The sequence below is a fragment of the Anthonomus grandis genome, chromosome 11 (genome assembly GCF_022605725.1).
Source record: "Anthonomus grandis grandis chromosome 11, icAntGran1.3, whole genome shotgun sequence".
In the NCBI taxonomy this organism is placed as follows: domain Eukaryota; kingdom Metazoa; phylum Arthropoda; class Insecta; order Coleoptera; family Curculionidae; genus Anthonomus; species Anthonomus grandis.
In genome coordinates this window covers 79,359-96,953 of record NC_065556.1, presented here as the reverse complement: position 1 = coordinate 96,953, position 17,595 = coordinate 79,359, and the positions used below count along the sequence as shown (strand labels likewise).

Below are 17,595 nucleotides of genomic sequence, written 5' to 3'. Positions count from 1 at the left end.
AAAAACTTAAGGCTTAATCATTGTAACACCGAAGAATATAAAGCAATTAGGGACTTATGTTATGATATGTTATGATATCGAGATATTTTCTATAATATTTAATATTCTTATTTGATATTTTCTAAAATACTCCTTTAACATTCACCAATCAAATAAAGCATAAAATAAATTTGACTAACGAAACCCCTATTTTTACTAAAACATACCGTTATCCGTATGTACATAAAGCTGAAGTTCATTCTTAGATAAATAAAATGCTTAATAATGGCATTATTCAAGAATCGATATCTCCATGGAACAGCCCCATTTGGGTAGTTCCAAAAAAGTTAGACGCCTCAGGTAAACGTAAATAGCGGATTGTCATAGACTATCGGCGCCTTAATGAAAAATCGATTGACGATAAATTTCCTTTACCCAATATTTCTGATATATTAGACAAGCAAGGGAAGTCACAATATTTTACGACATTAGACTGGGCAAATGGGTTCCATCAAATAGAAATGGACCCTAATGATACACAAAACAGCTTTCTCCACAGATACCGGACAGTACGAATTTAAAAGAATGCCTTTTGGACTGAAAAATACGCCCTCTTCTTTTCAAAGAGTTATGAACAATGTTTTGCGCGGGTTTCAAAACGAAATTTGTGTCGTTTATATGGATGACATCATTATATTTTCAACATCATTACAAGAACACATAAATAGACTAAAATCAGTTTTTGAAAGACTTAGAGAGGCAAACTTTAAAATTCAATTAGAGAAAAGTGAATTTTTACATACAGAAGTCGCTTATTTAGGACAACAAATAACTAAAGACGGAGTAAAGCCAAATCCTGAAAAAGTAAACGCCGTAAAAAAACTTTCCCATTCCCAAAACCCAAAAAGACATTAAATCTTTTCTAGGATTAGCAGGCTATTACCGACATTTCATTAAAGACTTTGCTAAAATATGTAAACCATTGACATCTTGTTTAAAGAAAAATGCTAAGGTTGAACATTCACCCACCTTTTTAAAAGCATTTGAAAAATTTATTAATTAATGCCCCCATCTTAAAGTCGCCGGATTTTTCCAAACCGTTTATTTTGGATTAACTACGGACGCCTCTAACGTAGCGTTAGGTGCAGTTTTATCTCAAGGGACGGTACCAAACGACCTTCCTATTGCATGCGCGTCAAGAACTTTAAACGAAACCGAACAACGTTATAGTACAATCGAAAAGGAACTTTTAGGAATCGTATGGGCATGTAAATACTTTAGACCATATTTATACCACAAAAATTCACAATTTACACAGACCATCGACCTTTAGTGTGGCTTACAAACTTAAAAGAACCAAATAGTAAACTTATGCGCTGTAAATAAGAAGAATATAATTTCACCATTATTTATAAAAAAGGACTTTTGAATACGAACGCAGACGCTCTTTCTCGAATTTCTTTAAACGCGATAGAGAGACAGTCCAATATAAATAACCCAGGTGACATTGACATTGACATAGCTGAGTTTTTAAACGATGTAAACCAATTCGACCCTAATGCACTTGACCTAAAATCTGTAACAAATACTCTAAAAGATTTGGAAAACTCAAAATCTGAAAAAATTAGAATTCTGTCTAACGTACAGATTCAACCCCCAAGACCTATCATAAATCAACCTCAACCAAATGAGAATGTAGATTTATTGATCGATGATTTACCCGAAAATGACTCACCTGAAAATAATCAAACTATACATACAACTAATGCAGACCAAAATTATGTCTCTATAACCCTATTGGATGAAATAATTAATAATAAACTCTATCAATTTATTATTAAAAAATCACCTTATACGTCATATGTTAAAGTTGACCATGAAGTTTTTGATGGCAATAAAATCATTCATGCAACTCTTCCAACTGATATGACCCAAATAATAAAATTTTTAAAGGAATACTTAACACATTCACCCTCTTACATTTATTTCTTTTCAGAAGAATTAAGAAAATTTATAACATACATGATAGACATTTTATAACCCCTAACCATCATGAGTCTAATTCCCCAGTAGAACGTTTACATTCGACTCTTATAGAATATATACGCATATTAAGACAAACAAACCCTAATAGTGACGTTTCAATTTTAATGCCTTATGCTATAATTGCTTATAATAGCACAATTCATTCAAGTACTCATTTCAGCCCCTTTGAACTAGTACATGGTCATACAGATAGTAGAGACCCAACGAATTTAGTAGCATCACACGTATATACTGAATATGTACATAGTCATAAAAATAAAACCCAATTATTATATGACAAAATCGCGAACGAATCAACCGTATAAAGTTAATCAATCGAAAAACATAATTAAACCTCAAGTAGGTGCTACTGTATATAAAAAGATCGATAAAAGATCTGGGAAAATTAAAAACCGTTATTTAGGACCTTTTAAAATCACACAGGTTTAAGAAAATAGTAAAATAGAAATTGAACACCCAAAAAATAAAAAGAAAGAAGTAGTTCATCTAAATGAGACTAAAATAGTCTCTGTAATTACAGATGGACCTGGACCGTCTACGTCTACGGAAACAGCGTCAAGTTCCACAACCTAAATAATAACCCCGGACTATTGACCTTCAAATTAAGCACAACACAACTAGTGACAGACCACTGGTCATTTATTCAGACTATAGACTTACAACTAATAATTGACGAGTTTAATTGCATAAAAAACCATACTAAAACACTTTCATCCCAATTAACTAGCAATAATGATTTCCACCAAGAATATTTTAATTTTTTAATCCCAATGTACAGTATGGAAAAACGTATTTTTACTTTGTTAAATCAAATATGTCCATACGCTTTTCATCAAAGACAAAAACGAGGTATTTTTAATCCATTAGGATCTTTTATAAAAAGTATAACAGGAAACTTAGATCAAGAAGATGCTAAAATAATTGATCAAAATATTCAAATGTGAAAGGCTAACCAAAACAAATTAAAAGTAGATGCTCTTAATCGAATCTCTTTGTTGGAAAAAGCAATAAATAAGTTTAAAGATATTATTTCAAATATCACTCATAACGAACAAGTATTAAAGGCAAGAATTTTTCAAATATAAGAGTCTATCAAAAGAAATGATCTTCATAATCTTAAACTACATGAATATTTAAGAATCTTTATCATAACAACCCAAATAACATCAATATATCAATCGATTTATAATGTTTTAGATAAAATCGAAGTAGCTTTGACATTCTCAAAAGTTAACATTTTACATAATTCAATAATAGATCCGGATGAACTATTGAAAAGAATAAAAGAAACAAATGAACATCTACACAACAATGATTGATTACCAATAACTTAAATAACTTTTATTTTTGAACAACCACTAGTTTATAAAAATATTTTCCAGTATTACAACCTAGTTGCATTACCAGTACCTAATAATCAATCCTTTCTTGTTAATTTACCTTATAAACAATATCTGTCACTAAGTGATGAACGGTACTTCTACCAAGACGAAAAATGCCTGGAAATCCAATCGAACCACTATCTATGTAAAGACATCCATGTTTGAATTATAGAGGACCACCCTCCATGTGCAGTGCAGCTACTCACCCTAAGGTCAAATGCCATCACTTGTCGACCCTTTTCAGTTTATCTGCATGAGGTACACGTTACGCCGATCGTTGATGGTAAATGGGCAATAACTACCCCTACCAACATCGTTGCCAAAACCAAATGTGGCAACGCCGAATCCAGTCAGCTACTTAAGGGTTCCTACCTATTGGAAGTCCCGCAAGAATGTATGGTTCTAGTCAACTCTATGGTATTCGAGGCCTATGAAACTTCAGATCTAACTTACCAAAAAGTTAGTCTTCCATCCCTCAACTGGATGAAAGCTACTCAAGAGAGACCTATTTTCAATCCACCCTCGATAGACCTGAAACTTGTCAACCTAAAAGCCACTGATGACATCCAACAGGAGTTAAGAAACCAAGCAGAAAACCTTCAAGAAATGGCATCCCCTGTGTACCTCAATAGAACGAGTTTTTGAACAATTTTGATCTACGTATGTGCAATTTTTGGACTTTTGTATTTACTTTTCAAGAAGTGTTATATGAAAGTGGGTAAACCGAAACAATCAAATGAAGGTGCTCAAAATCAAAGTGTCTTTTAAAGTTCGATTTATTTTATTATTATCTTAATTATTGTTTTATACTATTCGCTTATGTGTTTATTACATTTTAGGATAAGTTTATTTACTATTTTTATTGAATTTTATTTAGTTGATTCTAATATATTTTATATTAACATTTTAATTTAGGAATTCAATTTGAAATCATACCTTTCAGGATATGCTTTCATTTTACAGGGGAGGAGTTACACCCTCTGAATATAATACTTACATTGTTATATTTTGCTTAGGTTAGTTTATGCCACATAATCACTTTAAACTTATAAATAAAGGAACAATTAAGTTTCAGCAGTCATTTTGTAACTGTACTTGCTGTTAGTTGAAATAAAAATTCTTTTTTAAAATTTTGTTTTTTGAACCTAGAACAAAACTTTAGGTGTAGGATATACTTTGTAAGAAATATAGACAATAAATAAGCAAACTTTATGAAAGAGAAAAATACAGGGTGTTCCATTTAAAAAAATCGAGTTATTGCATCTTTTATTTGAGTAAATTGGTAAATTTATATTAGACACTCTGTATGAAAAAAACTTCAGACTTTTAGGTACTGAAAGATAAAGCTGATACCGTAAACTAACTACATTAAAAATTTCGTTTATCTATATTGAACACAGCGGTTGCTATAAGAGGTTTAATAAACCCCTTAAAACAAATAAAAATATCCTAAAAATACGAATTACGTAGCAACTCCGTAATGAAATTTTAAAAAATAAAGTATCAGTGTAAAGATCTTGTTGTCCCCAAAGGCAAAACGCCATTAAATATAGGATGTTCTAGTTGAAAAAAGTACATATTTTTGACGCACCCTGTATATGTAAAATTATTTTTAGTTTGTAGATTTTTGTTAACCTTTTAACCATAACGCTATTTTAGCCGTACGCCTTGCTGACGCACTCTGTATAATTACAGCTTAAAATGATGTATACTTTTTAAAATATAGATGAAATTATTTGAACTCTCTTGACCAATAACGATTTGTGTTAAATTTTTTCGTTAACGAAAAAGTTGGAAATCTTTTTTCTACGAAATATTTCACAACAGCTAGATATTGAAAGAATATTTTTACAACAAATAATATATCAACGCTAATTATTCTAATCATCAACGAAAAAACGTTCCTGCATAGCTAATACTTACCTTAACCTCTCAGCTCTTGGACTATTACAAAAAGCACTTCTAAGGCCGTTTTGTCCTCGCGTCGAGACAACGCGCCACACGATGGTCCAGTATTGATCGCCACTAAAAGAACCGGGAGTCCCATTTCTTGCCCCTTTTTCGGGAGTGCACGTGGTATTTTACTACCCGGAAAAATAATTATTTTAAACAATAACTAAAATGGAGAACAACGAAGAAAAAAAACTCGATGAAGAAATAACTTTGAAGCCGAAAATGACCCTGGTGAATGGAATCACAGTGATTGTGGGTAGTATCATTGGATCTGGTATTTTTGTATCACCTTCTGGAGTGCTGAAATACACTGGTAGTGTAAATGCTTCGCTTCTGGTATGGACCATATCTGGGGTTTTTTCTATGGTAAGATTGTTTGAAATTTTTTAAGTTTTCATAAATAATTCATTGTTTTCTGATTTATCGTTTACCCTTGAAAAGGTATTTAGGGGTCAGTTCAAAGGCATGTTATTTACTCTTAAAGCTATTATCTGGAAATCATTATATTGATATTTGAATTTACTTTTATTTTTAGAAGCCTTTCAGTAAATCCATTCCTATAAATGCGTTCTTGACCCACATTTTATAGCAGTGTGTTATTACGAGACAACTACGAGAAAATAATAAATGGATAGAACAAATCCGCTTAGATTTTCATCGAAAAGTCATTAATTGTAAAGCTTGGTCAGTTTAAAGCAACAAAATTGTGTAGTTTTATTCTTTTTCGTCTTATTTCATAATATTGAAGAAATGACAAGGGCGTATTCATTCATAGAAAATAGGGAAGGAAGAAGCAGCACGAGGATAGATAAACTAGGAGTTCCAGAGTCGCAAACCAAATAATTAAAATTCAAATCGGATTAGTTCACATATATGGTCTAGTAAAAGTGCATGCAGAATTATCACACTAACCAATTTCGACTTTTTGCCTAGAAACTAATAACTATAATGAACAACTAATTATATTTTATCAACTATTAAGCATAATATTCGAGATAACTTTTGTGTAGGTTGTTTTTAGCGTTACTAGATTTTAAATTAATTACAGTCATTAAGGTGTTTTAAAAACTAGGTAATACAAGGTATATTACAAGAGTCTTTAATGATAAATTTATTACATAGTGGCCCAAAGTCAGGAGCACATGTATTAAAAGATAAATTGGGAATTAAAGGTTAAAAAGACTGATTTTCTCATATCTTAAGTATGGTTGTTGTGTGGCTTCGAATTCTACAAATAAATTTACTCTTTTAAAATTTTTTTTCGTTTTGTTTCAGAGCAGTCAAATAGTTCTTACCCGAAGTTCTTCACTGGTATCTTGTGTACAAGGGACTTAAGGAATAAGATTCTATTTCTTAACTTAAATTAAAAAGTGTGTTGGGATGCCGTCATGCAGTACCGTGAATGCGGGTGACTTGATAACAATTTTGACATGTTCATCCCTCTACGAGACACAGAATAAAAAATTGGTTTGCAAAAAAATATGGAAAACTTGCACATAAGTTTGGGGAGTATATACATCGGGAAGAAACTTTCAAATTTCTTTTAGTTTTCAAAAAACAAAAAATAAACAGAAAATTTCAAGTCACCCGCAATACGGGTGTCTTAAACAATGGGATTTAAAGTCGTTTAAAATGGAAGTCACCCGCTCTAAAGGGTGTACCGAAACAAAATTAATTAATTAAAACTAATTTCTTTGGCTGTACCAATTATAAAACATTATTTTATATAAAAAATATAAACTAAATATAGCTTAAACACTATTCTAATTTAACATTGTTTTTAAAAAATAAATTTTAGTGCTCCTCTCCTTAACTCTTCAGGACGCTCAAACTTCCTGATCACCTGCTCCATAGTAATGTCACTAATATCTGGCTTAAGAGGAAAAACAAAGGCATCTTTGATTTTTCTAGAAGGCCTAAGAAATGAGCAATATTTAAATCTTTGGTCTAATTCTATTACTTTTGCCAGATATTTTTGTTGCTTTTTCTTTAGTGTAGTAAACTCTCCCAAGATGAAGTCCCCTTCTACCAAGTTGTCTAGAGCGATTTGCGCTTTCTCGACTTTTTATAAGTTCTCCGAGTTGATATATTTTTTTTCTTGCACTGGGTTTACAAAGCAGGGCAGCTCAATATCTTTAAGTTCCTCTGACGCCTTATTAGACAACATATCTTCTTTTGGCTCGATTATAATTTCCTTTCTCCGATTCCGAAGAGCTTGAAATCTTTTGATCTGTGACGCTTTCTCCAGGCGCCACTACCAATTTCTTACGGTTGATTTGTTTGGCTCGCGGTTCTTTAAATCTGGATTCCTTAAAAAGAGATGTAACTGACTCTGCAACTAATGATGTAACACTATTATTGGCGTCAGTCTTATTGTCGTCTGAGACTTATACAAGGACCTTTTCTCGGTTAAGCGGCTATAAACCTTTAGCCTCAAATCCAGATTTTATATTTTTACTAACTGTGAGAGCAATCGATTTGATTTTCCTGTTCAGAACTCAAGGAAAATGATCTTTCTGTAGCACACCTGGATTTGACATTTTCCATTTTTTTAGCTGCTGTAGCCAGGCAATCTTGATTGGTCTGAAGCAGGACACATTAAGGGGTTGTGTCAAATGAGTACTGTTTGCTGGTAAGAAAATGAATCTAATATTTTCTTCCTTGCATTTTTTTATTACAGCCTCGGACAAATGACTTGCTAGATTGTCCCCAATGATAGCTTTTGGGCCATCTGAACGTCTATAATAAGGAACAATGATCTTGAGGAACCAATCCTCAAACAAACTTTGATCGAACCACCCAGACTTGCTGCGGTTGTAAATACAACCTTCAGGGCCACTTTGAGTCCAGGTGGACCACAAATTTTCAGATTTGTAGACAACGTATTGAGGTAACAAAAGTCTAGCCGCTGTTACAGAGAACATGACTGAGTGGGCAGACTTGGTGGAATCACAAACTTTCTCTGCGTGCTTCATAGTTCCTCGTATAACAACTTTAGGCCGTCCGGGATCATCAACAAAATTTGTTTCGTCATAGTTTATTAAATTCTCTGGTGATACGTCTTTGAGAGAAACTTCCAATTTATCAAAATATTCATATAAAACTTTTTTTGATACACCTGCCCTAGATCTTTTTATATTTTCAGCCAAACGAACCTTTAATACATCTTTATGCCTTGTAAGAAAATCCGAGCACCAATCTTTTCCAGGTATGTTATTAGAAAACTTGGTCACCTATTTGCCGGCTCGATCCAAGTAGTTTTTAACTAATAATTTTATATCCTCCTTCTCATATGGATAGGCCCATTCTGCCGCCGTAACAAAAGCTGCTACAATGGCATTTTCTTCTCTTTTACTTAAAGCAGGATGTCCCCTAAACTTTTTCGGGTGTTTGTTCTTAATCTTCCTCCATAGGGTCACCAAACGAGTGTTATATGTTTGAGAAGCCTCGGAATAGGACATCCCATCTCTAATTGCGGCTAGAGCACTTTCTAGGTTGTCATTTGTATAATTCACATATCGCTGTCCGCCAATTTTCTTCTTATATTTCTGTGGCATAATTTTTTAAGTCACCCTAAAAATATAACCAAAAGTTGAAAAAATTTAAAAAAAATGTGAAACAATTTTTTAAAATAAAACTGTGATGACATCTTCAAAAAAACTATTTTTTCCATCTAATATTAAAAATTCATACCTTTGACTGAATTCCATTATGGCTCAGAAGTAAAAGTTCTAGAGGTTCACAAAATCAACAATTTTTATTAGATACTTTGACCTACGGCTACGGCACACTAATTCAGAATGGCGCGACACGTTTTAGCCTATAAAAGTTATTATGAAAAAGTAAACTTAACGTACTCATAACGTAACTTATAAAAGTAAACATGTCCCAAGGTCAAATGCGCGGCAGTGCCTATGCAACGTGCTCCCGTGCATTTAGGTGAGAACTTAAATATCCGTCCGACCGCGTAAATTTTTTCACTTCACCCTCTGATTTCAAGTCACCCACTTTGACGGTAACCATATTGAATTTTATACCTAAAGCGAACTAGAAACATAATCGAATTATTATAAAAAGATCCTTAATAAATGTCACGATTAAAAAAATTATAATTTTTAGCCCCAATTAATCGATTAAATTTGAATTTCGGTTATCGCATGGCGAAGTCTATAATTTCAATAATAAAGGTTTGGAATATTAAGTAGACCTTCATGACCAAATCCTGCTTCTTCCATAGTAATAGTAGTAGTAAGGGTGGGGAGCTAGAGCTCGGCGAGTAAGCCTAAAAGTTCCTTTTCGCCAACCCCAGAATCACCCACTCTTACGCCTCTACTTCTAATGCACGGTTTTCACTAAGTTGCTACGTCCTCTTAAAAAAATAATAAAGGCTTGCACGCTATCCCAGTCCAGATCTTCCCATTGGGGTGTCGTTGCTCCACAAAGCTTCCTTCTTAGGCGACTCCACCTATTGCAAATTCCTAAAATATGGTACGAAATTGCCTCCTTTGTACCGTAAAACGTACAAAGTGAAATTTTTCTTATACTAAGAAGGTGCCTGTTTAAGCAGTTATGCCCATTTATGATTCCCACCAAGTCTTTGAACCCTTATCAGCTCTTTGTTAGGAGTCGCCTTACTTTAGAGCCGTCATGATCTGGTATCATCTCCTTGGCCTGTCTACATCCTTCTGTCCTTCTCCAATTCTTTCTTACAGACCCAAATATTAAATATTAAGTTCCCGCTGGAAACATAGCTCGAAGCCTCAAAGGGGCTAACAGAATTTTGTCTTGCTAGTTCGTTAGCCCGTTAATTGCCCTCGACACCCTGGTGTCCTCGGACCCACCCCAGTCTTACTTCCTTGTATGCTACCAGTCTTTCCAATAGATTTCTGCATCCTTGGACTAGCGCTGAACTGACATTGGCTTTTTGGATTACCTTGAGGGAATCTTAGCTACCAGTTAGTGTTAAGCTCCTTGATTTGGTTCATGTACCATTCTTCCCTTGTCGGAATTTTCACCCGAAAGCCTTTCTTTAACCTTAGTTTGCCACTCGCTATAGTACATCTGGATGTCACAATTGGTATGTTCTTACACATCCTGAGAGCGATCGCCATATGGCGTCCTAGTTAACATGGCGCCTTTCTTCGCTATCCTTCATCCTCTTATGCACCGCCATGGCCTCTCTTTCGATCCAGGATGGGAGTTCCAGTAACCCAAGAAGAATGTTTAGAGATGCCGCAGGTGTTGTTCTCATGGCTCCAGTCATTCCCAAACAGACCAGTCTTTGCATTCTAGTCAGTTTTTGGGCGTCGGTAACCTTTAATACCGTTTGCCACCATCTCACAGATCCGTATGAGACCCTTGGTCCTATGACTGCAGTATAAAGCCACTGGAGAACATGGGGTCTTAGATCCCATCTTGTACCTAATGTTCACCGTAATTGTCATATTAGGGCTTTTGCTTATCTACTACCTGCTCTACGTGAGCTTTAAACGTGAGTTTGTTGTCTAAAATAACTCTCAAGTATTTGAACTGCTGCCCCAATGTTAGGCGAGTCTGATACATAGTGGGAGGTTTAAAACCTGTTAAATTCCACCTTTAGTAAAGAGAATGAGTTCGGTCTTCTTTGGACCACTTCCTTGTTCTCTATAGCTTTTTCAGCCTTGCTCACTACAGAGTGAAGTGCCCTTTTCGTCGACTTTTCATGTATAATTCTGTTAGAATAGTCTTTCTTGCTCGGTTTTGAGATAATCAGTATGGGATCATAACTCTTAGTTGGATGAGAACATTGTATTGTAATTTCATTTATTTTCAAGTTAATATTGTAAATGTCTCGTCCGTTTTCGCTTTGTATACCTTTTGACAAGGCTACTCTGATGATGGTTTATTTGTAAAACCGAAAGAGCCTAGCCAATATATTTTCATTTTCAGACGGAAATACTTCCAATTGGTTTTATTTCATCTTGACGGTATACATCCTGTTTTTCAAACTTATATGGACTAAACTCACCTATTGACCAAGCTATAGCTTCGTTTGTAATTTTTTTTTGGCAAGGTTCCAATCCGGCTCCTGCTCTGGTTCCTCGTCATAAGGGGGCAACATTTCCATCTCCAGGAAAATGAGTTTTGACAAGAAGCTCGATGGTCTCTTCATTGTTTAAGGTCCATTGTTCACCTTCCATAAACAAAATATTTTATCACTTTTATATCGTTATACTGATTTAGAATATGAGTACATATGTACATTTACATGATCTTTGCTATCTTTTTTTAATCAGGCTTGAACTTTTTAATAACCAGAAGCTACTGCTCATTTAAGACTTCATGGACAAAAGTTTTTCCGAATATTTTCTCATCGACTTAACCTCGTAGACTCCTACGATTTTACACAATGTTAGGATGTTGTAATAATCTTTGTGAATATACCTCGTAATATTTATTTGGGTCACACCATAAAATAATTGAATCACATCTTAGAACATAGAAAGACTAAAATTAGTAAATAACAACTTTGTTTCAGTTCGACATGTATACTGGCAAAGGGCATGTTTTACTTATACACGTCGATCGTATTCATCAATTCTCTGTTATTAAGTTTACACACATTTTAAAAAGGAAATTAATAAAACTATAATTAACACATATAATAATGGTAATTTAACTTTTTGGTGTTAGATTTTGGTTTAAAAATAAAAAGTAGAAATATACCGGGTGGCCAAATAAGCGAGGTAAGCGGCTGGATCTCAGGACCTGTAAAAAAAGTATAAAAGTGGCCATGGGAAAATTCTGGAAATTATTTTTAAGTTCCGTATTTCACCGCAAGAGGGCGCAACTAAAAATTAAATAAAAGAAACGCCTTTTTCTCCGAAAACTTAAATATTAACTTATACTTTTGATATTATTTTTAGTAAGCCTAGATAATTTGCTATAATTTTGGTTTATGAATTATTGACGTATGAACGATAGTAGGGGTGGGGGAAGCTATTGAAAGTGGAATCATTAAAATCCGTGTAAATTCTAAACCACTTATTCGATTTGAGCAATTCAAAATTTATTTGCAAGATAAATGTAGCTGCTTTAAAAGTCTGATCTCATTGCTACCCTATAGTTCCTAATAAAACCGCCAGAGGGCGCAATTTGTTATAATTCCAGTTTTTTTCATTTTGCTCTAAAAATTCAAATTGAATGGTATATTTTTGACATTCTATTTAAAAAGTAAATAAAATTTGCAAAAGTACTGTAAAAACCGCACGATGATATCTTTGCTCGTTTTAAAGTTATAGCGAATTAAAGTTTTTTACGCACCGAGCCTAAACTTGTGTGTCCCGCCTAAAAATCTCTAATTAGTATTACCACAACTAGAATACCATGATGTTGTCATAATTAATAAATTATTATAGTAATAATTGATTGATAAATAATAAATTAATAATGAATATGAATAAATTAATATGTATCACAGAATAACTGGAAGTTTATTTGACTTTCTTAAGGCGAATAATTTAATTAACGAATTTCTTTTTATATTTAAATTATGGTCTTGAAAAAGACCGATTTTAAACCCAATCATATTTGGTATTTAATGCCTCCATAGGTGTTCAAACTGCCTTTCATCACATTCCAAACAAGCTTCCAATCTTCTTTGCGTGGATAAAAACTGGTGTTTCGATTTCAGCAGCTGATATTTCATTTATTGCACCACAACTTCAGTTTTCCATATCCTGTCTTGTTGTAGGTGGAGTTTGGTACACCATATCTTTTAGTAGTAAAAGTCTAGGCATGTTAAATCGGGTGACCTGGCCGGCCAAGGATATAGACTCCCCCTTCCGATCCAGCGCCCTTGAAAGTAATTATTTATATGATGCCGCACCAAACGGGAAAAATGTGCTGGGCACCCGTCCAATTGGAAATACATGATCCGTCTTACTTCCAATAAAATAGGCAAGGAATTTGTTAAAAAATGCAAAAAAAACATTACCGGTTAATGTGCCATCAAAAAAATAAGGACCAATAATTTTCATTCCGATAATGCCACACCACACGTTTACGCTCCAGCTTGGTGCTGGACTTCTCGCATCCAGCGAGGATTTTCAACCGACCAATAATGCATATTATACCTGTTGACTTTCTCATCGCTACAAAAAGTGGCTTCATCGGTCCACAGAATCTGTGACAAAAAATCCCTGTTTTCGCGAATCATTGCTAGTATCCATTGGCAAAAATCAATTCGACTTTCAAAATCATGTTCGTTTAGAGCTTGATGTAGGATTATATGGAAAGGGTGTAGCCTTAAAATAAAAATGCCTATATTCGAGAAGAAAATTATAATAAAAAGATTTATTACCTGTGGTCTTTAAGTATATTTTGAACAGTAGTTCGAGCTATTCCCAAATCTAAAGATAACGCACGAGTTCCAATATGCCCATTAAACTCTACGTAGGCCAACACATTAATAATGTTTTCTTCGGTTCTTTTAGTAGCGCGACGCCTTCTAAATTTGGGCCGACTAAAACTCCCAGTATCGCGTAGTCGCTGTACCAACCGTGGAAAAATTCTTCTGCCTTAATGGCGGCGATCTGGATACCGAAGGGCATCCTGTCTTTCAGCTATTGCTGCATTTTAAAAGCACTCAAAGAAAACCGCAATCAAATCCAGAGCTTCATTATTTGTCAAAGGCATTTTACAAAAAATCGAGCAAAGAAAATTGAAAACAGATTTAAACTGGCCGTCTAATAAATATTTAACGTTTCCATACAATCCTTTTTAAAAGTTTCTTTTGTTTTTGCCGCCTACTATACGTTAACTAGAGGCCGCGCGCTAGATGGCGGTACATAAGTTTGGACTCGATGCCTATAAGAATTTAATTCGCTATAACTTTAAAACAAGCAAATATATCATGGTGCGGTTTTCACAGTATTTTTGCAAATTTTATCTACTTTTTAAATATGATGTCAAAAATATACCATTCAATTTGAATTTTTGGAGCAAAATGAAAAAAACTGGAATTATTACAAATTGCGCCCTCTGGCGGCTTTATTAGGAAGTATAGGGTAGTGATGAGATCAAACTTTTAAAGCAGCTACATTTACCTTGCAAATAAATTTTGAATTGCTCAAATGGAATAAGTGGTTTAGAATTTACACCGATTTTAATGATTCCACTTTCAATAGCTTCCCCCATCCCTACTATCGTTCGTACGTCAATAATTCATAAACCAAAATTATAGCAAATTATCTAGGCTTACTAAAAATAATATCAAAAGTATAGGTTAATGTTTAAGTTTTCGGAAAACAAGACGTTTCGTTTTTTTCATTTTTAGTTGCGCCCTCTTGCGGTGAAATATGGAACTTAAAAATAATTTCCAGAATTTTCTCATGGCCACTTTTATAATAATAAAAAAAATTCCATTGTTGCCAGATGTACAGGTCCTGAGATACAACCGCTTACCTCGCTTATTTGGCCACCCTGTATATATCTTATTCTTATTAAATATAACATCTTCGCAAAAAAAAAAAGCATTTTAGTGTTTTTGTAAACTATTACGATGGTAAGAACTTGTGCCATTTGTGCCGCACCATGTAAAAAAGATGATTCAAGTCGATCTTTTCACAAGCACAGAACACAAATATATAGAGAAGTGGTGGTTGCATACAAACTGATAGAAATTCTTCTGACAAATCTGCTAGCGTCCTCTCGCTTGGCAACGGAAACTGTTGTAACTAACTTGACAGGTTGACGTGCCTAATTGAACCAATCAAAATGGTAGAAAGGCGTGGCCAAATTAACGCGGGAAATCAAATTGCATTTAATCTGACAATCTTATCATTTAATCGTAATATCTAAAGCACCTAATCAAAAGGGTTACTCATAAAGAAAAGGGCCTTTTTGAGGGCAGTGCAAACCTTATAAATCAATTTACTAAATGATTCATGTGAAAAAAAGACAAAATTTTTTTAAAATAAATATGTATTGTAGTGTAAAGCCAGCAGTATTAGCATTATTAAAATTTGTGGAGAGAACTGATCAGAAGAAATTCTATAGCTCAAAGTCTTAATAAAACTTTGCATAAATTGCATATCTCTCTCCATGTTTTTTTCGTAATGGGCACTGAAGGAACTTAAAAAAATCTTTCCTTACTGTTTTTTGAAATTACTTAAAATATAAATACTCTTACATAAAGGATGTTTACTGGAAAATTTTAATCAACTGTTTAATTATGGAAAAGAAAATGATCGGCCAGACATTTTGTAATATGTATTTATAATAATCAAGTTAAAAATTAAATACTTGAAAAGTGAAACTTCTTTATTGAAATCAACTGAATTTGATTTTATTAAAGACTAAAGATTGACAATACAAAAACATAATAGTAATAAATAATATCAGATTTTCTTACCAGAAACCTGGAATTGCTTGCTGCAGATCAATTAAAACATTACTCCCAATATTGAAAGAGAACTTTTTAGAAAAAAAGTCATGAATTTAAAATAACATTCTTAAAGCAAATAGCAAACTCAACCCACGCTTGCATTCATTGAAATGAAAAACAAACTCAAATGGTATGACAATGACAAATGATGTTCTACCAGTCAATGTCAACAACTGTCTGTCAGCTCCCTGTCAATTTTGCCAACCAAGATGGCCGATATACGATTCCGATTTTCACCATACAAGCTTCATACATGTGTTCACAAGTAAATACCGATACTGTCATAACCTCAGATCAAAAGAGAACCATAATCATAAACGTAGAATTTATTAAGATGTCTATAATAATTATAAAATATTTAATTTTCTTAAAAGATACTTTTACTCTAATGAAGTACGTTAAAAAATCGCATAAAAAGTTCATAAACGGTAATATTGTTTATAATTTCAAGTATAATCTATTATTGATAAATATTTAACATGTAAATATGTTTTGATGCCGGCACTGGTAAAGATTCCTTGTATCGGTGAAAACAATACGAGCGGCGTTGCGATGTTGTTCTTTTTTTCTCTAATATACGTTATGTGCATTCATTTAACTTTGAATATTGACTTCTTTATCGGGTATCTTCTCATATTTTATTAAAGAAGAAAAGTAGTATTGTTTTTTGCCTGTCAAAATAAGTGACAAATTTTTATGGTATTATAAAGTGCTTTTTTTGCCATTTCTACACAAGCATTTGGCATCACTGCCTCTAGTTACACGACAATGCTAATTCTATCCTTTCAATATTCTAAGCCTCACGTTTTGAGTTCTATGTCCTCCTGCTCCAGCGATACATTGACCAGTGGAAGTGAATAGTCAACACCAGAAAGGCTCAAGTCCTCTTCTGCTCCAAATACGAAATCTGCATCTCCGACTTTTTTTGAGTTTTGAGGCTTCAAGCTCTCCTGGTCTACTCATGACAAATACCTAGGAGTCAACTTTAGCCACAATCTCTCACGGGCCCGCCACGTGAAGAACCAAATCAGAAAAATTAAAGGACAACTCTCCAGGAATAACTATGTTCCACTCTATCCTCTTAGCAAGCTCTACTCAAAACGAAACTTTGTTCGTGTCACATCTACATTCGATCAATCCTTATCCACCTGGATAGATATCTACCTCAAAAATCATCAACCTGAAAACATATCTTTCGATGATTAAAAGGCCTGTAGAAATTTTCCTTTAAAATATCTGCTCCTAATTCTGAACACCCTTTTTTATATTAAATCTTATTTACCATATTTAAACCTAAATTGACATGGCAATAACTATCAATATTTTTATAGGTAGGCGCGTATTGCTACGCAGAACTGGGTACAATGATTAGAAAAAGCGGCGCAGACTATGCGTATATTATGGAAACATTTGGACCCTTTTTAGCTTTCGTCCGGCTTTGGATTGAGTGTATGATCGTTAGGCCATGTTCCCAGGCAATTGTGGCTCTCACATTTAGCCAATACGTTATGAAACCTCTGTTTGTAGAATGCGAACCACCTGATAATGCTGCCAGAATGTTGGCTGTTTGTTGCATATGTAAGTTAACTATGAAAATTATTATTAGTACGTTCTAATAGAGAATTTCCTTTTTAGTTATTTTAACGTTTGTCAACTGTTATGATGTAAAATGGGCCACAAGGGTTCAAGATATTTTTACCTATGCAAAATTGTTAGCCCTTTTCATTATTATTGCTGCTGGAATTTATCAGCTTTCCCAAGGTATGATAAAAAATATGTGCAATTTGGTTTGTATTATTTTTCTTATTT

The 17,595-nt window shown here is 33.7% G+C and overlaps 1 protein-coding gene across 1 annotated transcript in view; it reads left to right on the top strand.

The window, feature by feature from the left end:
- The window catches only part of LOC126742077 (large neutral amino acids transporter small subunit 1), a 28,114-nt gene that overhangs the window by 6,947 nt on the left and 3,572 nt on the right, over positions 1–17,595 (top strand). Inside the window, exons 2-4 of the mRNA XM_050448615.1 lie at positions 5,344–5,726; positions 17,118–17,364; positions 17,422–17,547. Of these exons, the coding sequence (XP_050304572.1) occupies positions 5,529–5,726; positions 17,118–17,364; positions 17,422–17,547 (571 nt within the window). The 5' untranslated portion in view covers positions 5,344–5,528. The remainder of the gene's footprint in view (positions 1–5,343; positions 5,727–17,117; positions 17,365–17,421; positions 17,548–17,595) is intronic.